General features: G+C 39.3%; 1 protein-coding gene across 1 annotated transcript; it reads right to left on the bottom strand.

Annotated features, from left to right (window-relative positions):
• Positions 1-3,043: 3,043 nt before the first annotated feature.
• Positions 3,044-16,681, bottom strand: LOC121391177 (chitin-binding domain protein cbd-1-like). Its single transcript, XM_041522890.1, has 4 exons — positions 16,622-16,681; positions 4,827-4,971; positions 4,014-4,159; positions 3,044-3,227 (listed from the first exon to the last, which is right to left on the bottom strand). Exons 1-4 carry the CDS (start codon positions 16,665-16,667, stop codon positions 3,151-3,153), a joined length of 414 nt encoding a protein of 137 aa, XP_041378824.1. The 5' UTR covers positions 16,668-16,681; the 3' UTR covers positions 3,044-3,150.
• Between the last annotated feature and the right edge of the window lie 7,959 nt (positions 16,682-24,640).

Here is a 24,640-nt window from a genome sequence, read left to right as displayed (position 1 = left end):
CCGATTGGCAGCAAGGGATCTTTTATTTGCGCTTCCCACAGGCAGGATAGCACAAACCATGGCCTTTGTTGAACCAGTTATGGATCACTGGCCGGTGTAAGTGGTTTACACCTACCCATTGAGCCTTGCGGAGCACTCACTCAGGGTTTGGAGTAGGTATCTGGATTAAAAATCCCATGCCTCGACTGGGATCCGAACCCAGTACCTACCAGCCTGTAGACCGATGGCCTGCCACGACGCCGGTTGTGTTTTAACAGTGCAGTTATCTTTATACATTCTTAATACAAGATTATTTGTAAGCAACCTGAAATTAAATATTTTGTCTTTCATTGCTGTCACTGTACAGGAACATTTGACACAAATACAGATTATCAGTTAGAAAATAAGACTCGAGAAAGAAAGAAATGTTTTATTTAACGACGCACTCAACACATTTTATTTACGGTTATATAGCGTCAGACATATGGTTAAGGACCACACAGATTTTAAGAGGAAATCCGCTGTCGCCACTACATGGGCTACTCTTTCCGATTAGCAGCAAGGGATCTTTTATTTGCGCTTCCCACAGGCAGGATAGCACAAACCATGGCCTTTGTTGAACCAGTTATGGATCACTGGTCGGTGCAAGTGGTTTACACCTACCCATTGAGCCTTGCGGAGCACTCGCTCGGGGTTTGGAGTCGGTATCTGGATTAAAAATCCTATGCCCCAGTACCTACCAGCCTGTAGACCGATGACCTAACCACGACGCCACCGAGGCCGGTAAAATAAGACTCAAAACCAAAAGTCATTTTATTATATGGTACAGTCATTAAATAAAACATTGAAAGATATATAATCTTTCTCATTATACACGATCAACATAATTGTATCAGTAGACACAAATGGCACGTGCGTAATACCCCGTTCTCACTTGAACGATTTTCTACGCGAATTCCGAGCGACTACCAAATCGTACAGTATGTTGATGATTCGCAAAGATTGTAGGGGGTGTCGTGTGCAATTCGGACGGGTCTAATGCCGGTGCGAGTTTTTTCAAATGTTGAAAATTTCCATACGGCTGTCGCACGGTTCGCATTGGTCGCATGGGGGTTGCACAGCAGTCTGATAGGTCGCACGGGAGTCGCATGGCAGCCCAGCGGACCCCTTGCGACTCCCGTGCGACATCCATCAGACTGGCATGCAACCTGTGCAAATCTCATACGAGCCCAGTGCGACTGCCATCAGACTGCTGTAGAAGCTGTACGAATATCACGCAAGTGCGCTGCGACCCCATGCAAGCGTGGTGCTACTGGCGTACAACCTGGGCGGATATCATGTGCGGGAGAAAAACTAGGTAATTCGTACGGAATCGCACGGCTGTACGATTTTTTAGTCGCACCACAGTTGTACAAAAAATCGTTCAAGTGAGAACTGGACATAAGGCACAAACTCGGCGCTATTAAGAATGAGATCCGTGTGATGAGTATGGTTGGATCCTTTTTAGGGGGTAGGGGTGGTGGGGGGAGGTTTTTCGTTGGTGAGTTTTCTGGAATGCTCTTTTGTATAGTTACATTTGGCCTAGGTTAACAATACTTTGGTATCCATTTGCTAATATAGCTTTTAATGTTTCTGGTGTGCCAATATCTTCCGTTAGAGCAGATATGCCGTTGCTTTTGAGGTAATAATAGAGATGGTAGATTCCCCAAATTTTACATGTAGGTCTATTGGTGTGCATACCATTATACAATGCTCAGTAATATATAAACACACAGTTATCAATAGCATTTCATCATACAGTGCTCAGTACCATGTGTACACACAATGAGCAGTAGCATTTCATCATACAGTGCCTCAGTACCATGTGTACACACGCAATGATCAGTAGCATTTCATCATATAGTGCTCAGTACCATGTACACACACAATGACCAGTAGCATTTCATCATATAGTGCTCAGTACCATGTACACACACAATGACCAGTAGCATTTCATCATATAGTGCTCAGTACCATGTACACACACAATGACCAGTAGCATTTCATCATAGAGTGCTCAGTACTATACACACACAATTATCAGTAGCATTTCATCACAGTGCTCAGTATCATGTACACACACAATGACCAGTAGCATTTCATCATAGAGTACTCAGTACCATGCCAACACAATGATCGGTAGCATTTCATCATACAGTGTACACACACAATGGTCAGTAGCATTTCATCATATAGTGCTCAGTACCATGCACACACACAATGATCAGAAGCATTTCATCATATAGTGCTCAGTACCATGTACACACACAATGATCAGTAGCATTTCATCATATAGTGCTCAGTACCATGTACACACACAATGATCAGTAGCATTTCATCATATAGTGCTCAGTACCATGTACACACACAATGATCAGTAGCATTTCATCATATAGTGCTCAGTACCATGTACACACACAATGATCAGTAGCATTTCATCATATAGTGCTCAGTACCATGTACACAAAATGATAAGTAATATTACGTCATACAATGCTCAGTAGCATGTCAAGAAACAATGATCAGTAGTATTTCATCATACAGTGCTCAGTAACATTTAAACACGGTTATTAGTAGCATTTCATCATACACGCAGTTCTTAGTAACATGTCAACACATAATGATCAGTAGTATTGCGTCATACAATGTCCAGTAGCATACCATCCCCCAGTGCCAATAACCAGTAACACATCGTCACAATGTAGCGTACGTCTTAACATTCAGTACATAGTGGCGTGTCAGAAGGCACTGTAAACAATTCTCATTAGCATATATGACTCAATGCTCAGTAGCATCTCACCACGTATTGCTCAACGAGACGGTTTGCTCTTGCTTTGAGTGTATTCGTTACATATACCATATGTCTGACGCCATATAACCGTAAATAAAAATGTGTTGAGTGCGTCGTTAAATAAAACATGTCTTTCGTTACATAATTTTTTTGTATTTGATTCGCTCTCCAGCTGATACCTAAGTCAACATTCAGTGAAAGGCTAACGAAAGACAATAAAACATACGACTAAGACATTATAAGATTCAGTTTATTGGCATTCATCCATGATACATTCGTAATATAAATATGTAAAACGTTTGTTGAATGTTGTTTTGTCTTCAAGGCCATTTTAAAGACGTTTAGGGTTTAGTTCCACATGGTTGTTTCACGTCACTTGGCCAGTCACATGTCTGAAGGTCTTCATTGAAAACCGTACCTGGAAAAACAGTATCACAGAGGCATTTCATGTGAAATTCTTAACATTTATGACTTCCTGAAATTACTGTATGTTGTGTTTGTCATATTTATTACGTATTAGTTAATACATAGATTACTGCATTTCGTATTGTCATATTTGTTACTTACTAATAACATACAGAGATTACTGCATTTCGTTTGTCATATTTATACATTAGTGATTACTGCATTTCGTATTGTTACTTATATTTGTTACTTACTAATAACATAACGTATTGTCATTTATTACTGCATTTACGTATTTCGTATTGTCATATTTATTACTTATTAGTTAACACACATTTCTGCATTGACAAACAGAGCTTACTGTATTTCGTATTGTCATATTTATTACTTATTAGTTAACACATTTCAGCATTTCTTATCGTCTTATTTATTACTTTCTAGTGACAAACACAGATTATTGTATTTTGTATTGTCATATGTATTACTTATTAGTTACTTATTATATATAATCATCAACTTTCGCTAGCGATATACCAAATATATGTCTTGATAAACAAGTTATGCACTTCTTAAATTTGTGTAACATGCGATCAATGATAATAAATGGTTTGGATGCTGCATACATCAAGGTTTTTTTCTTCAAATATCCCTAGCGAAAGTTGAGTAATAAAATAATATTACTGTATGTTGTATTGTCATATTTATTACTTAGGTTGTGTGTGTTTTTTTTTTTTACTGAAATCGAGGAAACATGATAATTTCAACCAGAGTGACGCTCTTTGAGGCGAGATGACTCTACCTGGTGTACAGACGTTGTGTCCAAGGAGAATCCCACCACGACACGTGTAATACGACCTGCAATGTTTTGCCAACTCAGCGTATCTCCCATCACCTTTCGTGACGCAGGCCTTGAATATGCCGCATGGTGGAGCAACGTTGACTGACCTGTATGAATAACATAATGAATACCATGTAATTGTTTGTTAAAAGTTAAAATATATAAATTTATTATGTACAAGCTATGAAATATATAGATCTACAGAAACCATAAAAGTGGTATTCGGTGAAAAGTTATATATTTACTGTATTTTAGCTACAGTGAAAATATAGAAATCATATTTATATTTTTGTGACCAAATTAATGATTCAGTTATCTTACTTGAAAATGATTACGTTTTAATTATTGAGGTCAGAGATTTCCTTTGTAGCTTTTTTTTATCGTATTTTAAAAAAACCCACTTGAGTTAAACAATTATACTTATAAATATGCGATTCCGATTTTTTATCAACTCGTGATAGTGAGAGTGTGAAAGTGAGATACAGGTGACATAACGCAGGCACGGCGCAAGCAAGCAGACATTAGGGATCACACTGAGATCGAGGACGCAAAGCAAAGTTTCTAGGGGGTTCAGAGGTATGCTCCTCCGTAAAATTTTGAAAACTAGATGTCTTGAAATGCAATTTCCTACATTCTACAAGTAAAATCCATCTCTGCCTTAAAATTTACTACCAATAATATTTTTGGTTTTGAATTATTGGACGGACAAGACCCCACCTCCCCACACCCTGCTCCGCCGTGCCTGTAACGTCATAAGCACGATGTTTTACTCACTCGTCACATTTGCCGGTGATTCTGTCGAAGACGTGATGTTGTGGACATGATATCACGGTGGCCACTTGGTTCTCGCAGCGAACGAACTGATGACAGTTCAGATTGTAAGTTCCGTCGACACGAGTTGAGCATTGGCCGCAAAATACTGGAGAAGAAGTTATTGGATACAACGAACCTGGTTTCAAACTGCAAGCATGGTCGCGTTTAATGACATTTTGCTCATTCCATTCCAATATTTATTTACATGCTCATATACCACTAAGGTTTCAAGCATGTCTGTCACGGGCCCATCCTCTGGATAGCCAGCAGGAGTGGTCCGGGACAGAAATATAGGGACAATTTTGAAGTTTAAGCCAAAAATATTAAAGGGGCATTACAAAATTTATTTGTGCTTTCCAAATATAAAATACCTATTTCTTAAAACATTTTTTGCCACAATTTTGACCGGGTGATCTAAACTTAAAAGGTCTCTAGGTCTATATATACTTGTTTAACCCTAGGGGAATTGGGGGTGAGGTTCTTATGCTGGGCGAATCCGCCTCACAGGAAGTTTCGTCATTTAGGGGAGGTGCCACTTCGGTATTGGGAATCTAAGTGTGGCAGGCAGGAGGGGGCCGAGGCCCAGGGGAGGGGGGGCCGGAGCCCCCCGGACAAACCTAACTCCCCTACTGCCAAACCGCCTACGCCTACGCCTACCTTCTATCTTCCGGTGGTCTCCCACCCCCCCCCCCCCCGCCCGTCCCAACCGCGATGCCCTCCACCAGCGCGGCCCTCATGTAGTTTACTTATTTGTTTATTTATTTCATAAATTATTTAGTTTAATTATTTTAGTAAATCCACTAGGAGAGTGGATGTCACTTTTAGAGTGACAGAGGTCATATCTGCAACCATTGAAATAAAAGTTGTGCGTCTGGCCTGTCGGCGGAGCAGAAACGTATCTCTGGTGATCACTTGGTTCCGGGCGGCTCTCTGTAGTCCAAGGGAATCTAAAAGTTATGTCACTCAAAGACGCCATCACCCTTTAATCTATAAAAATCGAAGAGAGGTCTAGGGCAATAGTACCAAGGACCTCTAGAAGGCATGGGTACAATTAAGTCCCATTTAATTAGAGAAGGAAGAAATTTCTTTCTCCCTCTCTTGCTTTATTAAATCAATAGTTAAAAATATATAATAAAATAAAATATCATAATATTAAAATACAGAGCACGCTTGTAAACATTTATACAAATATAATTAAAAAAGGAAAATACCAAATGGATTAAGAATTTACATATAAATATACAGTAGCCGGTGAGCCATCAAGAAATGTCTAACTGCCAGGTTAGACACTTCAATATTAAACACCCAAGCTGATCTTACATTATCTCCATTCATTCATCACATTCTTACTTAAAATTAATAAGGAGGAGAAAAGACCACCTACCTTATTAGTTAAAATTAAATGTTCTTGTAAAATTATTAATTAAAATTAATATATATTATATTTTATATAGTTAAAAACCGGTATATTATATACATTATGTTATGTTAAAGGGTCCCTACGTCCATAGGTTCGCCAGGCGCGATATGAAAGAAAGTTATATTATAGTTATTTAATTGGGAAACTTAGTATTTTACAATAATCTTATATTATTAATTAATAACCTTATATTAATTCCCCCTTCTTAATTAATTACAACTTCCCTAAAAGGGGGGTAACCCCCCCCCCCGAAGGATAAAACCAACTAGGGGGAGGCTCCCCCCTTTATATTACCCTATGACTCCCTGGTTCGTAGTCCACCATGAGGATAATACACAAATGGGGAGACGAACCAGGTTTGTCTTATAATAAATTACTAATATTAGTTAAATTAATATATCTAAAAATTAATCAATTAATTACCCCCGCGGAGGGGGACTAAGATATAACCGGCCATGGACAGCCACACGAGGTTAAATACTAATTATTACTATATAACTACTTATATTAATTAAATATTTACTTTAGTTCCAAGCACGAAGGCCATCAGGAGCCTATCAATACCCCTCTTGTGCTCAATCGGGGGGGTTCAATAAATTTAGACCGTTGAGCACTAAATTATTTCTCTTAAAAAAAAATTCTAAATTCTTACGTTTTGACGTATGTCTGGTGCATTCAAGTAGAAAATGTTTCACATCCTCTATCTTATTACACACCAGACAGAATTTGTTTCCATTAAGGCCGTAACATACTCCCATTCTAAGTCTCGAAATTATTTTTGTGGCCTTAATGTTGAAGGATATAGGGCCGGGTCCCGCTGCCTTCGGCTTAATATATGCATGCCACGCCCTGGTATGGTGATCCCATTCGGACTGCCATAGTTTACTAAGGTGTGGCTCTAAGATAGAATTAAATTCTTTATAGTTGTGTTTAATCTCAATTCCTATTTTATTATCACGCAGGCTATTTCTGACGTTCGTGTCAGCAAGTTCGTTTCCTGGAATGCCGACATGTGCCGGCACCCATTCAAGTCCAACCCTGGTTCCACTGGTGATAATGCTATTATAACATTTAAATATTTTATTAACAATTTCGGGTCTCACACCCCCACATCCTAAGATAGCCTGCAGTGAACTTAAACTATCGGTGAAAAGCACATATCCACCAGGGCCATTTCTTTTTAAATTATCGTTTTGTATCCACATTAACCCATAAAGTATGGCAATAAGTTCAGATGTATAAACCGAAACATTATCAGTAAGCCTGGCCCTAATGGCTATCGGTTTTATGTTTTTATTGTTTTTAATAACGAAAGCCATACCTGTTTTCCCAGTGGCGGGATCCTTCGATCCATCTGTGTACACTTGTACACAGTCTGGATAGAATTTTTCCACCACTGCCTGAAAAATAATTTTTGTAATATATGGGTTGTCGTATTTAATTATTTCGTTTCTAATGTGGAAGTTTACCACTGGGCGTTCGAACTGCCATGGATAATCGAGGCGATCACTAGCATCGCCAATGGCTAGTCCAGAAACACCAAAATCAGTGGCAAATTTATTAAGATAAGAAATGATGGATATGTCCCTATCACCGACCGTTTTAACCTTTTGAGGAATTAAACTATTTATAGGGGAATCAGGCACTTGGTTCCTTGTTTTACTTATGTATCTGAAACCCTGCCTGATTCTCCTCAAGGTTAGAGGCAGTACTCCAAGTTCTACCATTATACTATCATATGGAGTACAGATAGCTCCCCCAATAATTATCTTGAGGGCCCTACCATATACTCCATCAAGTTTTTTTAGGTGTGTTTCAGTTGCACACCCGAAGGCCATTGCACCATACTGGAGTCTGGACACTATGAAGGCCTCGAAGACCATAAGCAGAGTTTTTCTATCTGCGCCCCATGACGTACCGGATAGTATCCTCAAAAGATTTAAGTAGAAGACACAATTACCGGTAATTCCAGCAATGTGTTCGCCAAAGCTAAGGGCATGGTCGAAGATTACACCCAGAAATTTGACAGATTGCACTTGTTTAATAATGATATTTTTAAATTTCAACTCTAAATTACATCTTTTTTTAAATTCTCTACATTTCTGAAAAACTATACTATTAGTTTTGGCTTTGGAGATGGTAACCCCCCAGGCTGCTGACCATCTAAGTAGATTATCTAAATCATTCTGGAGGTCTGTTTTGATATCATCATAGGATTTACCTATCCTCCAGAATGCTGTGTCGTCAGCGAAAAGTCCAACACTTAGAGATGTTTTAGTGCTTTTATTTGAAGTGATTAGTGCTGTATCTAGATCGTTTATAAAGATTCCAAACAATGTGGGCGCTATCACTGAGCCTTGTGGAATACCATTCTCCAAGTCCAAGATGGGGGGAAAACTTCCATTTACATTTACGGCAAATGTTCTTTCTTCTAAAATTTTTTACTATAAATGTGAACATTGCCCCTTTAATCCCCATTTGATAAATTTTGAACAACAACCCGCGTCTCCAGACCATGTCGTAAGCCTTTTCAATGTCCACAAAAACTCCAGCCACCCTGAGGCCACTCCGAAAGGCGTCTTTAACCTCGGTTTGAAGCCTAACCAGGTGGTCGGTAGTTGAGTGGTGTCTCCTAAAACCACTCTGGAAAACCGACAATAATTTGTTGGTCTCCAGAAAGTGGATAAGGCGTTGATTAACCATACACTCCATGGTCTTACAGACGCTGGATGTTAAGGATATTGGCCTATAATTCAACGGGTCGAGGGGGTCCTTACCCTGTTTTGGGAGTCCAAAGACCTCTGCATGTTTCCAGCTGAGGGGAAGGGCCCCCTCGAGCCATATTAAGTTAAATAATTCTAGGAACAGTCCGAGGGTTCTGGCAGGCATATGTTTAAGAAATATATAGCTAAATCTATCTGGCCCTGGAGCTGAGCCTTTACGGTTACCAAAAGCCTCTTTCAGTTCCCAGATTTTGAAGGGTGCATTATAAGGTCTGTCAGGATCTGGGCTATGATCTTCAAGGGGGATAGGGCTATCTCTTTCCATTTTAATTTTTCTAGTTTGGAAAAACATTGAGTAATTAGTTGTAGCTGAATTTTGTCTAAACGTTGCTCCTAAAACATTAGCTTTTAGTTGATCATTAGTATAAACTTTACTATTTTTAAGTATACTATTGTTTTTTTGTAGATCTCCCCTGAATCCTTTTAATCCTCGACCATACTTCTTTTACGTCTGAATCCTTATTTAGCGAACTACAGAACTGGTGCCATGAGGCGTTTCTTGTTTTAATAATATTTATTTTTAATTTATGTTTACTTTCTTTAAATTTCTGTATATTCTCTAAAGTTATATATTTCTTTAATTTACGTCTACATTTCTTTCTTTCGGCTTTTTGTATTGATAGTTCCTCATTCCACCACGGGACGGAAGAGCGACTAACCTTTTTACTAAAAACTGGTATTGTTTTATTAGCTATTTCTATAATTGCTTTAATCAAATTATCATTAAATTTATTAATATTCTTATCTTTAATCTGCTCATGATCCAAGAGACCACACATGTGACCAAAGTCCACCCAATTAGCTTTATCTAGATTCCATTTTTTTTTAATATTATTATTTCCATTATTCCAACTATCTAGAATATTAAATTTAATTTTTATGGGAAGGTGGTCGCTGCCCAGGTCATCAAGAATCTCCCACTCACATTTGGCTGCTATATTTTTAGAAACGAAGGATACGTCCAAGCAAGACCAGGTATGGTGGGTGTCTGATAAATATGTGGGACTTCCATCATTTAAACAGGCCATATTTAAATTGTCCATATACTGTTCTATTAAACTACCTTGTAAATTAGTGGTATCTGACCCCCATAAAATATTTTTACAGTTAAAATCCCCCACTACTATTAAATTTGTATTATTAATTCCTATTGGTTTCAAAAAATCATCTAAACTTAATTTTTTTCCTGATAATCTAGTGTGTACATAGTAATTAAAAATATTAATATTATTATTTTTAGTGTGAATTGACACCCCCAATACCTCAATCTCTGGCTTCGTCTCTATCACAGTAAGTTGAGAGTGGGAAATTCCATTTCTGACAAAGGTAGCTACTCCCCCCGTGGATTTATTGCCACTATTAAAAAAGAGTCCTGTATATCCTGGAATTTTGTATTCTGTAAATAATTTATCTTTTTTATTTTTTAATGAATTATTCGGTAATAGGGACTCCTGAATGGCAATAATATCAATAAATTTATTATGATCAATATAGTTTTTTAATTCGGGACCATTGGTGCGCAGACCGCGGGCGTTCCACTGTAATATATTTAAACCATTTTGGTTAATAAGTTTATTGTTATTATTATTAGTAGTAGTAGTAGTAGTAGTAGTATTAATGCCTATAGGGCCTATCTGCATGATGAGGCACGGAGCAATTCTAATTTCCCGGGGACTAACTTTATCTAACAGTTTAGTCCACATTATCATTGCTCCGTGGCTCCGGTGCTACCAGGTCTCTGGCCCTGTACCAAGCAACATTGCGTGCTTCAATGGCTCCAGGGTCAACCTTGATAGCTAGGTTTATGTTCAACAACTCGCAGGCGTCACCAGAGGCCATCCGGATGTCATCTACAGAAAATTTAGAAGTCGGGACCTTTTTGTTCTCTCGGGTCAAAAATATTCCTGAAAGTATCCTAACTAAATCGAGAGCTGTTATTACATGATCTGACTTTAATTGGTTGGTCCCTGAGGTTACGCCGGCATATGAGTTAAGAGCAGAGACTGGTCTGCTAAAATTATTACCAGACTCAGTCTTGCTAGTAAATTTTGCGCCAGCTGCCAATCCCGGGGGGTAGGGCCCCGCCATATTAACTTCCCGAGATCTTTTTGGAATGGGCATCCTGTCCGTCATGATGCGGACCGCCCTCCTATAATCAGGACACCCCTTGTCGTGGGTGTAATGAGCCCCCTTACAATTTGCACAAGACAGCGGTCTTGCACAAGGGTTGTCCGGGGACCTCCTGGGGTGGGCGGCCCCACATCGGAAACAGACAGGGAATTCTCTGGTGGCTCTACACTTTTTTGTTAAATGACCCCACTTTTGGCATCTGGCGCATTTAACGGGTTTGGCCTGGTATGGGTGTAGTCGATGTTCCACCCCCTTTACCCGTATGGTTTCTGCCGCCGTGGGTTCGGCCAGTAGGACATCCAGATACCCATTACCCCAAACTGTTACATTCGAGATAGGTATATCCGGATTGTCCGTTCTGACCGACGAGAAGATGGCTGGGCCATTAGCTCCCTTGAGGTCGGTTTTAATGATCCTGCGTAAAGAGAGGGGTGGATTACCTCCTCCATCCCTCTGTGAAGAGCCTCCCCTTGAAACCACCTTAAAGGGTTCCCTGTTTGGTTGAGAACTGTAGGGGCGCTTTATTTGTATTTGGGCGCCCCCCTCTCTCACTGGTTTGATTTGTTTATAAAAAGGGAGGGGGGAAGGCCCAGCCCCCCTCTGCCCCTGGCGGGTTTTCTCCCCAGTTTTCAGGGGAGGAAAAGGGTCCACCTCCATACCAGAGAAATTTAGTCTTGTCGGTAGACTGGTATTAGCCTTTGTAGAAGGTAATTCCACCCTCCCTTTATTAGATTTAATTCTTTTTATCCCGGGGGGTAGTACTTGTTTTTTATCTATCAAGAAATCTCCCGCGGTAGGAGAGTCAGCATAGTTTGAGCCTGATGTGTTAGCAAACCGGCGTTTCCTCTTTTTTTGTATCACTTCAGTGAATTCATCGGTTGTCTGGCCGCAGGGATGAATGGTGACTACCTCATCTAACCAGTAGCCAAGCCCCACTGCCTTGGGGGTATTCGGTAGGTTGTCCGGTTTGTCGGGTTTAGAGCTACTAAGCTCTTCCTTCGACTCATTACCGGACACCTCCGAAGCCCGCTTCGTGAATTCCCGCGACCCCGTACCGCTGACAGCGGTCGCCAGCTGCCTACGTGCTGTTTTGCAAAAGGAATTGAAATCGGCTGTATTTGAATTCACGCGGACGTCGTAGGACACCTTACGAACGTCTCCAGCGTGAGTTTCTTCGATTTGAATCCCCGACTCGACTCCTATCTCAATTCTTTCTGAGACGGTGGCCTTGAGCCGGGGACTAATACTATTATTGATCATTTCATGTATTGACTCTGCCAAAGCCATTGTTTGGCTAGGGCCGGGTCCGAAGGTCACAATGTAGCTGTCCACTGACAGATCATTGCAAATATCTACATTGTCACCCCCCCCCCCCCCCCCCCGTTGGGTTCTTTATAACAACTCTTAAAAATCACCACCACTTCGTCTGCGCAGTCGGGGAAGGGTCTGATTTTCATGGTTGGCCCCAGGGCCGCGAAGGGGGCGTCCTGATTAGTTCTAACAAAACAAGCCCCCCCCCCCCCCCCCCCCCCCCCCCCCCCCCGAACCCTGGAGTAAAAAAAGACTGTATTTTTGAAGGCTCTTGAGAGAGAGCTTTGTTGCATTTCCGAAATTGTATTTTGTAAAAACTGAAGCCCGTAGGGGGTCGGATCCAAATCATTAAAGAATACTCTCCTCAACCCCTGAATTTCTGTGTTTTCTTGTTTTGATTTTCTTCTAATTAATTTAGTGCGGGGGGGAGTTAGGACATTATTGGATATATCAGACATATCCCCGAGAGGCGCAAACGAATTGGTGGTTGGAATGGGATATACCAATTTTCCCTCATTGATCTTGGCTCACCTTTGTTCGAGGTGCTGTCCACTTCTTCTTCATCATTAGGCATCGGCCCTGCCTTCCTCTTACGCATGTTTGTATTAAACAGCCCGGGGGGTGGGGTCGGTGACCTCACATAGACCGAGTCATTTAATGTCAGGGCCGAGTTTGAAAGTGGGACGCTTACCTCGCCCTCCTTATCCACAGATAACACAGAGACGTTTTTATTAACTTTATTATCTGAGGTCTCTTCCCCTGAACAGTTGATTACAACTATCTCTTCTTGTGTTGTAGGGGTGGGGGTGGATCCATTGTTATCATCTGTGGCTAAGTTAGAAATATCACTAAGATCGCAAGATAACTCTCTATCCAAACTCTCATCCTCGGATTCGAGTAGGTTTTCCTCCCCCCGGGCAGACCTCTCCAATATATACTTATCTACTAGAATAGAGAGGCCTCCCCCGGGGAGTGGAGTATCGCGCCTGGCGCGCTTAGACGGCGTGGACGCATGCGGTAAATTGGGCGTCATATCTGTGTCTGCAGACGGCTCCCAAGCCAGTTGCTCTCCCACCAAACTCGGAAGGGATGAGCCACTTAGCGTTAGCGACGGATGGTTGGACATTTCCGTAATTATTTCGTTGGCTAAGCTTTTAAAGTTTCTTGGCATCATTAAAGATGTTAATTCAACTGGGTTGGTATTGACGGTAATAGTATAAACGTGTGAGACTAGGCTTGGTATCTGGCAATACCAGGACAAAGTTTAACCACGTGTTTACGAATTTATATTAGCCCCGGTAGCTATTAACGTGCGCAAAAAGGCACAACAAACTTACTTACAATTATATTCTTCAGCTTGGGTGTAGAACAACTAATTAATAAATTAATTGAATAAATTAGGTAAAAAGGTTAAAGTTATGTACTAAAATTTCGTAATAAGCCGGAGCTTACAGAACAACCTTCTCACCGGCTACACAGCGGCAAAAAAAAGTCGAAGTCGAAAATGTTGACATAGCACCCTGTATATCCAGAAGGTTTGATACCTATCTAATTTCGTCATGTTTCTAGGGATACTTCAGGATCGGTAGTACATCCAAATTATGGTATTTGTACCATTATATGACACCCAATAGCCGATGTATTATTTGTGCTGGGGTGTCGTTAAACATCCATGCAATTTAATTCTTTGACGCAGATTTGAATTTTAAAATGCACAAAGAAATTTACACACCCGGGTTAGACCCTCTCAGTTCAAATCGCTGTAGCTAATTAGTGATATCACAATACTCTCTCTCTCTCTCTCTCTCTCTCTCTCTCTCTCTCTCTCTCTCTCTCTCTCTCTCTCTCTCTCTCTCTCTCTCTCTCTCTCTCTCTCTCTGATATATCCATCCTATCCTATCCTCCTATGAAAATGGTGTTTTTTGGGTGTTTTTTTTAATAATTTCGGTTTGGTTTGATGTAAGAAGAGCGGAGCGGATAATTTTATCATGCTCATATACCACGAAGGTTTCGTCGCAATTTATGAACGGGCATTCTAAATTAAAAACTGAAATAATTAAAATCAAATTTATTTAAACCCTTGATGGGGAGGGGGGGGGGTGGGTGGAGGTTGGTAGGAAAGGTTGGGCCATGGCAGCAGGAAGTTATTTAGTGGTTGGGATAGGAGGGGCATCTATCGTATTGGGAACATTGGTGTGACTCGCGGCGGGGGAGGAGGTGGGGCGGGGGCGGGATCAGGCCACCGGATGTAAGAAGAAAAGTAAACGTGTTTTGGAAATAATAAAAAATGACAATTTTTGTATGCAATGAATTTTTTTTATATATATTAGGTTTAGACAGAAATAAAACTGTAATACATACCATAATAAAAAACGACGCTTACAACGTTATGGCTGTCATTTTGGTTTATGGACTGGTATAGTCTTGCTTTATTGAGATGATTATATTCTTGTTACTCTCGCTATAGTGAAATTAATCAAATAGAGTTATCTCGTTTCACGACTACACCAATCTATAAACCAAAATGGCGACCACAACACCGCAAGCGTCGTTTTGTTACTATGGTATGTATTACACCGAATTGTAGTTTTTTAATTGCACACATAAATTGTGTTTGTTATTTCCAAAACACTTTTATTTTTCTTCTTACGTCAAACCAAACCGAAACTATTTACAAAATAAACACATTTTTTTTATATGATGATGGGACAGACTATAATTCTAAATGATGTAAAATTCTTAAAGGGACATTCCTGAGTTTTTAAAGATATTATCGACAAACAGAGACTTTTTAACGATTGTAATTACATATTAAATATATGTTTTTGCATAAAATATTACTGGGTGTATATTAAACGTGTTTCTGATAGTTCTAATATTTGTATTAGCTTAAATTTTATTTTATTTCCTAAATAATCCAGTTTGGGCTTCTTAAAAATATTAAGGCAACCAGAAACACATTGAATATACAGACACTGATATTCTAAACAATAAAATATATTTATCATGTAAGTTTAATCGTAGAATTGTTTTATTAGTCGGAAACATTTTACGATGCAGCAAACTCAGGAATGTCCCTTTAAAGGTAATAATCTGTTAATCCTTTTTACCTTTTCTTCCTTCTATTTCCCCTCGTTAGTAAATTTGGAACAAGTTATAATCATGTTTTATTTTATTGCTTGTAATATATTTATATTGTAAAATGTTGGGAGAGGCCTTAATATAGGCTAACACCTGTTAGCCAATCCCCAGACCGCTACTGTTTTTAAAAGGCAATAAATATTGTTCAAACCAACTTGTAGACATTGATTAACAAGAGTTAATAAAATATAACGTTCAGTAGGACAAACAAATAAAAACGTATAGTTTGAAACTCCACGAGCAGACGACACTCTTAACTATGAGTACTGCGGTCTTATTTATATACTGACCAAAGTCTTTTGTTTTTACAAATTGCATTCTAAAATAGATCTCGGTCCCCGACGGTGGGCCCATTGGGCTATTTCTCGCTCCAGCCAGTGCACCACGACTGGTATATCAAAGGCCGTGGTATGTGTTATCCTGTCTGTGGGATGGTGCATATAAAGGATCCCTTGCTGCTAACCGAAAAGAGTAGCCCATGAAGTGGCGACAGTGGGTTTCCTCTCTCTGTATCTGTGTGGTCCTTAACCATATGTCCGACGCCATATAACCGTAAATAAAAATGTGTTGAGTGCGTCGTTTAATAAAACATTCCGTTCCTTCTAAAATAGGTTGTTTTGGAAACACTTTTTCTATTCTTTTTATATGTTATAATTATTGACAAAAATACTTTTGTTTACTGATACGGGTATAGGTTTTGTTATAAGTGGATTCCCTACACATCATAGTTCATAAGAATAACATGATTAATAAATTGTGAATTGTAAATAAATATATAATGTCAAACGGTTAATAATATATTACAATGTTAAAGATGTTTTGTTGCCATAAAATGTACTCATTCTTTTATGATGTATGGTAACAGTGTACTACAATATATCATTTAGATGGTCTCAATGTGCAGATTTATGCTAACATACTTTTATGCATTTTTTTTATTTAATTAAATTATAATAAAGCTAAAAGAATACCTGTTGGTAATAGCACGACGAGAAAGGTAAAGGCGAGGACGTGCATGTCTGTAGAACCAAGTCGAGTCCGATATCTAACTGATAACACTTCATGCGACCGCTCAGTTTATAGTATGAAACGTGACTTCACAACAACTATATTCGTGTATTAACGCCAACGTCACTAGCGAGCGTTTACCTTCTTAATCCTGGTTCCAGTAAAACCTGTAAGACGCTGCAGATAGTCTCAAACCAAGCCAGTTTGTCGTAGACGCAGATGGTATGTTCCTATACAGTCGAAAAAGGCGTATACCTAGAGGTTAAACGCGCTCTGTCACGGATGGTTGACCTAATTACTGACCCAACAAAATATTATATGACAATATATACATTTGATTTGTACCTAAAAGTACTTTATTGCTCCATCTACATAACCACCATATCACACTTATTATTGATATTTTATAAAAATAATTGAATTATGAGTACGGTCCATAATTCTGAGAAAAATAACGGCTATTTGGAGAGCTGGGACCATATTTTCGAAGCTATCTTAGCGCTACGAAATCGTGAAACCATCGTAGGGTGTGACGTCACTATAGCACACACCATAGTGACGTCATAGCTTACGATAATTTTATGATTGCTTCGAAAATATGGGCCCCAGAGGTGTGACGTATTATTTTGAGTCACGTGGCGGGCATTCCCCGAATAACCGCAGTGCCAAAATTATTTACCAAGCTCGTGTAACGACAACGCTTGACCGTCCTCTGCGACGTAGGGTAAATAGAAAAAAAAAAACAATGAAAATAAGTTATTAAAAATTAATAAACACAAGTACTGAATGATATTAAGCTGATGCATTAATTTATTTTAGTAACAGAAGCATGTTAAACGTCGACAATCCCGACTAGTTAGGCCTTTGCATATATAGGTAACTTTATCGTTAGTCGTACGCGAAAAACTCTAAACATCTGGATCACAAACACCGTCATTTTCCACCTTGTCAAATTCATTATTACACAAAATATGCCATAACAGCTGACTTGGGATAGGAATTGTTGCATTTTTAAAGAATACTCTGAACTAGACGGTGTTTATATACGATGTGACTATATATACGAAGGCCGTGTCTATAGCCTCCACTAACGAGGGCTGACTATATTCACAGCAAAAATATATATAGGCGGTAAATAAGTACATGTATTTGATTGATCCATATTACCGAACCATCTGGAACAGGAGGAATACACACTAAGTGCTGTACGAACAGTGCATTTTCTGAACAGGGGACGGGGTGGGGGAGTATATGAATTTAGCGGACCCTTTCGTGTACGTTTTCCATAGATATATGAATAGCGTCATATTGTCCCGACAGTACTAACAAAAAATTAATGATAATATGATGATGAATAAATAAATAAATAAATAAAAATAACAATTACAAATTATCAGCGGCTGAAGTAGATTAATTGAAAGAGAAACTAACTACGGAGAGTACACAAACTAACAACAGGGCTTGAACTTAATAATTTTTCACTGATTGCAATTTTGAGGCTGCTTACGTAAATTTAAAAAAAAAAAAAGTAAATTTTACCTTAAATAAATATGACTAAAAGGTTATTTTGCTGTATTTAGTCACATTTCAAATGCTCAAAATTGCAAGGGCCAATAAAACTCAAAATACATTTTTTTAATAGGCTACTTTTAAAGCTTAAACCACTCCCGGGTCCCCCTCTAAATTTATGTAACGTTTCAGCAACAACCGCCCCCACCCACCCCGACGTGATTTTACCAACATTATAATACATGTAATAATAATAATAATAATACACAATTATTATTATTATTATTATTACTACTACTACTACTACTACTACTACTACTACTACTACTACTACTACTACTACTACTACTACTACTACTACTACTACTACTACTACTACTACTACTACTATTATTATTATTAGCCTACTACTACCTTTTTGGGGTGGAGGGCGGTGTTTTATCTGGAGGAGTTTTAGCTATAAAAATGCAAGATTAACGTGCGTGCACACACGCACAAACGGCAGGCTGAACTTGTCTCTGCATGTAGAACTGGATTCAACTGGGTTAAGTAATAATTAGCCAATCTTTGGACGACAAAACATGCAACAGTACACTGTTTCGTTACGCTATACATTAAAACCGAAATACCACTTTGCGAACCAGTCAAAATAATTTGCACACGCGCCTAATAATAATAATAATAATAATAATAATAATAATAAATGGTGAGTTCATGTTCCGACTGTTTATTATTTTATTTCAGCGTATTCGCGGTTATTTTCTTCATAAAATAATATATTTTTTATTATTTGCCATGTATATAGCCGGCCCTCATTTGCCAAGTCTCTATACATGGCGATCGTTTATATATAATCCACAAATACATTATACGGTTTTCGTATATATATATATATATATATATATAGCCTCATCACTACGAGTCTGTTTTCCCGTATTTTTATGACTTTTTACAAGAAAACTTTCAAATTTTAAAAATGGAGCGTGTCGTGGAATTCCCTCGATCGTAGTTCAATTAAAATGTTTTGGATCATACAGTAACTAGGTTTGGTATTCCAAATGAATGTAATTTCCATTTATAATGCATATTTAGAGAAACAAGGCCCACTAAATCCGTGATTGAGCTCCTTTAAACAATATTCTAATTCAACATTTGTAAGAACCAATCTGATTGGATCTATAATCACAATTTTAGGTGGTAAAACCACCGTTATACCGGTCGCAAATTTCTAGGTGCTACCTACGTCACATGTATTCATACGCGCAGGTTTGTTTATCAACAACAATGTGAGACGTCGGTCAAAAATATTGCACAACTGTATAACCCGTTTGGCACATGCTGGGGTAGAAACTCGGGAAATCATAAACATTTCGAGGCATCGCAGTGAAGCAAGTGTTAGGAGTTATAATACAGACTCCCCAGAAAGCCCATACAGACTCCTCAGAAAGCCCAAAAAGAAAATATTCCTCAATTATTCACGGCATTAATGTTAACGAAACGTCAGCACTGATTCCTCCAAACACCGCGAAAACAAACTCACAACCTGCACAATTGTTTCCTCGGGGAACGAAAATACTTTTTGAAATGATTCAGATGTACAAAAAATAAAAGTCACTTAACAAAAAGAATTTGAAATCCACAATTCAACAATCCACGTGTACAATTATGGCACAAATTTTCAACAGAGAGTAAATCTAAACACGCTCACCGTAGTTTAAAAATCAATGCTTTGTTAATGTCAAGGTCGTTTATTATTTCAAAAAATTGCTATATTTTACTGTTGTTATTATTGTTGTCAGTTAATAGTTACTCGAGAATACAATTCATTGTACACCACGTTGAGAAATTTTAAATAAATTATTACAAAACGGCGTACTTATTTGTTGAGCGTAGGAATCATTTGTTGGTATGTAAATCGATCTACATTGTAAGTGACGTCACTGTAATGACACTATTCCAGAAAAAGTAATAAAACAGTTAAAATTAGAATAGGCATAACCCTACTGTGTTTTCCGATTTGCGGACGTATATCGGTGGTTTTACTGTCGCAAATTACAGTTTTATTGGCTTCACTAACGCCTCGCCAATAAAACTAAATTTGCGACAGTAAAACCACCGATATACGTCCGCAAATTGGAAAAAAACCCAGTAAGGTTATCCCCTAAGGTTAAACAATCGCCGTGTAAACGGTGTATACTTATACATTAAACAATAGTTTAAATAATCATAGCGTGGGAAAGACAAAGGAACAAGGATGGGCATTATTAGAATTTTTCACGACTGGTTTATCAAGGCCATGGTTTGTGCTATCATGTCTGTTGTATGGTGCATATAAAAGATCCCTTGCTACTAATGGAAACATGTAGCGGGTTTCCTCTCTTAGACTTGGTCAAAATTACAAATGTTTGACATCCAATAGCCGATGATTAATAAATCAATGTGCTCTAGTGGTGTCGTTAAACAAAACAAACTTATAATTTTTGTATCGCAATATGGGTTTCATGTAGAAATATATTGCAAAATAGATTCCCTGTATGACGGGGGCGGGACGTAGCCCAGTGGTAAAGCGTTCGCTTGATGCGCGGTCGGTCTGGGATCGATCTCCGTCGATGGACCCATTGTGCCTTTTCTCGTTCCATCCAGTGCTCCACAACTAGTGTAACAATTGCCGTGGTATGTACTATCCTGTCTGTGGGATGTTGCATATATAAGATCCCTTGCTGCTAATCGAAAAAGAGTAGCTCATGAAGTGGCGACAGCAGGTTTCCTCTCAATATATGTGATCCCTCTGGCACCATATAACCGTAAAATAAAATGTTGAGTGTGTCGTTAAATAAAACATTTCCTTCATTCCTTCCCCGTATCACACTATATTATTTACTGTGGCGTCAACCGAGTTAAAGAAAATATATAATACAAGTTGAACTTTATTATTTATTATTTAACATCAAATATATCTAACACTTATAGATATCTAACACTTATTATACTAAACCGTATTTAATAATGTATGGCCTTTCCCTTTTGATTTTGATGATGATGATGATGATAACTAGTTTAACGTGCCCATATACCACTAGGGTTTCGAACACGCCCATCCCGAGTCTGACCTCTGATAAGATCGGTGGGCTGACTCGGGATGGAGGGGGAGGGATGTGGTGGTGGTGGTGGGGGGGGGGGTTTGAAAATGGGCAGAATTTTGAAAATAGCAATTAGTAAAAACGTTAATAGAATAAATAAAAAAAGAAAAAGGTTACAAGCCAAAAATAAAAAAGAATTGACTGCTCGGCCGAATATTTATATAATTTGGAGCATTTTAGAAGGACAGTCCAAAATTAAATAAGAGAAAGAAGAGAGGATCGGACTATTTAATAATATTACAAAAAAGAAGTAATTTCGACATAAAATTTTGAACGCATATCTAAACGTTTAAAGTCCGATCGATATGTCCACGCGAGTGGCCTCGTTAAGGCCGTTTGGGTGCATAGCTTAAAGGGACGAGATGGGTTGCATCCCGTCAAGAAAACCCCTAGATTGACAGTCGATAGACGTTGAAGGTGTAGTGCTGTGCTGAAATACAGATCTTGAGAAGCCGGATCCGTCTGAACGAGTAGAGTATCAGACTAGGGTATAGTCCAGTCGTCATGGGTTGGGTATAGTGGTGCGGACGGGCCCGACTCCGGAGGATACGAGATGGTATCATTTATAAAGCAATGTAAAGTCTAGAAAAAGAGTAGTAGGGGCCGACCCCGCTTCCTATTTCTTCTTAGAGTGGGGCGGTCAATCTTCCAGTGCTGGTAGGACAGGCTCGGACATGTAGAGACTAAACGCGAACAACCGTGGCGTTCTGCAGAATGGTCGTCATACGAGTCACGAAAAAACAAGTCAACACAGTCAGACGGAGAAATGACGTGGAGGCGAGGAATCTCGCTGAAAAAGAATCCAACCTGGTGGTGCAGACTGTCGAAACGAGAAGCGTTCCAGCGTTCAATCAGTTCCAATGGCCGCATACATCCCAGTAGAAAACTTCATTTCGCTGACAAAAACAACGAAATGAAGGACCCCCAAGTCGAGCACACGAAAGCACGTGCAGTGTGCACAAGCGAAACAAACACGTGTTACTGCGTGGAGCTCCAGACTGGGAATGTTTGATTTTGAAATCTATAAACAGTTAAGAAAACCAATCAGGATTTCCGACTAACAACGAATCTGAAATACGGAAATTACCGAGTGTATCGATACAAGTAGGGTTTATCGGAATACGTATTCTTACACATCGGTTGGTATAAAGAACACCATTCGTTATTTTTGATAACACATACCAATAACACACATACGTGTGATAACAATTTAAATACATACGACAGGCTGCTCCTAATTGATGACCTGGACCCCGTGTTTCCAAGCGATCTTAGCGCTAAGATCAACTTAAATGCATAAGGTAGTTATGCGCTGAATGTGATCTTTGCGCTAAGATCACTTCGTAAAACGGGGCCTGTGTAGTCCTTAACCATATGTCTGACGCCATATAACCGTACATAAAATGTGTTGAGTGCGTCGTTAAAGAAAAACATTTCCTTCCTTCCTTCGTGTCATGAAGGAGTGTTCAGTAACGTATCACGACGCAGTGTTCAGTGATGTTCCACCAAGCAATGTTCAGTAACGTGCCAATACGCAATGTTCAGAAACGTGTAATGACGCAGTATTTAGTAACGTGTCATGACGCAATGTTCAGAAATGTGTAATGACGCAATGTTCAGTAACATGTCACAATGCAATGTTCAGTAAGGTGTCATGACGCAGTGTTCGGTGACGTCCCACCACGCAATATCCAGTAACATGTTAAGACGCAATGTTCAGAAACGTGTAATGACGCAGTGTTCAGTGACGTCCCACCACGCAATATCCAGTAACATGTTAAGACGCAATGTTCAGAAACGTGTAATGACGCAGTGTTCAGTAACGTGTAATGACGCAGTGTTCAGTAACGTGTCATGACGCAGTGTTCAGTAACGTGTTATGAAGCTGTGCTCAGTGACGTGAGACCACGTTATGCAATGTTCAGTAACGTGTCACTACGCAGTGTTCAGTAATGTGTCATGGCGCTGTGTTCAGTGACGTGTCACCACTCAGTAGCGTGTCACCAGTATGATTCTATGACGCAATGTCAGTAACCTGTCACCACGCAATGTTCAGTAACGTGTTGTGATGCACAGTTCAGTAACATGTCATGACGCAGTGTTTAGTAACGTGTCATGACGCAATACTCAGTAGCATGGCACCACGCGGTGCTTGAAGAAAATACGATGGACATAATGAAACAACAGCGACAAGACTTTGTAAGATTCAGTTTATTGAAATAATCCATGATATAATGTGGCAGTGCGTAATGTAAATAATCTAATCTTGTGAGAATTGTGTAGATGCATGTTGTTGTTGATTCTAGTGTTTTGTACCACATGGCGGTGGCACGTCATTCGGCCAGTCACACGTTTGAAGTATTTCATTAAAAAAACTGTACCTGAAAAAAACCACCCGGAAATATAGTTAGCATTATTTTGTTTAATCAATAATTGTATACACCAAGGGTGGCTGGACTTGATGGATGGTGATGTTACAGGAAAGGGATATTTGGTTAACATCTCGATCACAAGTGCCGAAAAACATATGCTTTACGTCGTATTTGAGTCAGAGGTTCACAGTATTAACGACTGTTTGTGCTGGTATTAATGGAAACTCGTACTCACCCCTTCCTTGGAAACGCGTAGTAGAACGTTGGAAACGTGTGACATACACGTCTAATCAACAACAACAATAACACTTAACAGATAGAAGCATCATCCCTATATACGACAGGAGAAATCGGTTTAAACCTTGCATGGTGTACAGACTTACATATGGATGGGTGGGTATGTGAAATGATGGATATATGAATGTACGGATGGATGGATGGATGGATGAGTGGGTAGATTGATGGAAGGTGGGGTGATGGAAAAACGGACAGACGGATGGGTGGATGGATGACGGACGGACGAATGGATGGATTGATGGATGAATGCTCATTCGTGGTCTGTTATTTTTTCATACCTGGTGTACAGAAATTGTGTCCAAAGAACGTTCCGCCGTGACAGGTGAAATACGACCTACAATGTTCGGTTTGGTCGGCGTATGCGCCGTCATGTAGCAACGTGCAGTTCCTGGAAACACCGCATGGTGGAGGAACATTGTGTGGACTGCAGAACACAATATTATCATAATTATTAGTAAATCGCCAAACCTATTGCTGACAAATAGCGATAGTTCGTGTTTTCTATCATGTTTAAATCCTCACTGAGTGACATAAACGTGCGAGACAGGGGGATGGTATGGAGGAGGAGGGGCAATCATAAAATGACGCCCAAAATGTATCAAATCAAAATTGAAACGAGAATTCGCGTCTCTGTTTTTCTTTTTTTCTTATTGTTTTTGGGTGA

The sequence above is a fragment of the Gigantopelta aegis genome, chromosome 3 (assembly GCF_016097555.1).
Source record: "Gigantopelta aegis isolate Gae_Host chromosome 3, Gae_host_genome, whole genome shotgun sequence".
Taxonomy (NCBI): Eukaryota; Metazoa; Mollusca; class Gastropoda; order Neomphalida; family Peltospiridae; genus Gigantopelta; species Gigantopelta aegis.
Note: the sequence above shows the minus strand (reverse complement) of the source record. Positions and strands in the feature narration are given on the sequence as shown.

Bases quoted from the DNA above. Each gene is read 5' to 3' on its own strand.
- LOC121391177 (XM_041522890.1), bottom strand. From the start codon at position 16,667: ATGCACGTCCTCGCCTTTACCTTTCTCGTCGTGCTATTACCAACAG. The intron at 4,972-16,621 runs GTATTCTTTTAG...CTTCTTCTCCAG, and splicing joins CGTCGTGCTATTACCAACAG to TATTTTGCGGCCAATGCTCA. The intron at 3,228-4,013 runs GTAGAGTCATCT...CTGTTTTTCCAG, and splicing joins ACACAACGTCTGTACACCAG to GTACGGTTTTCAATGAAGAC.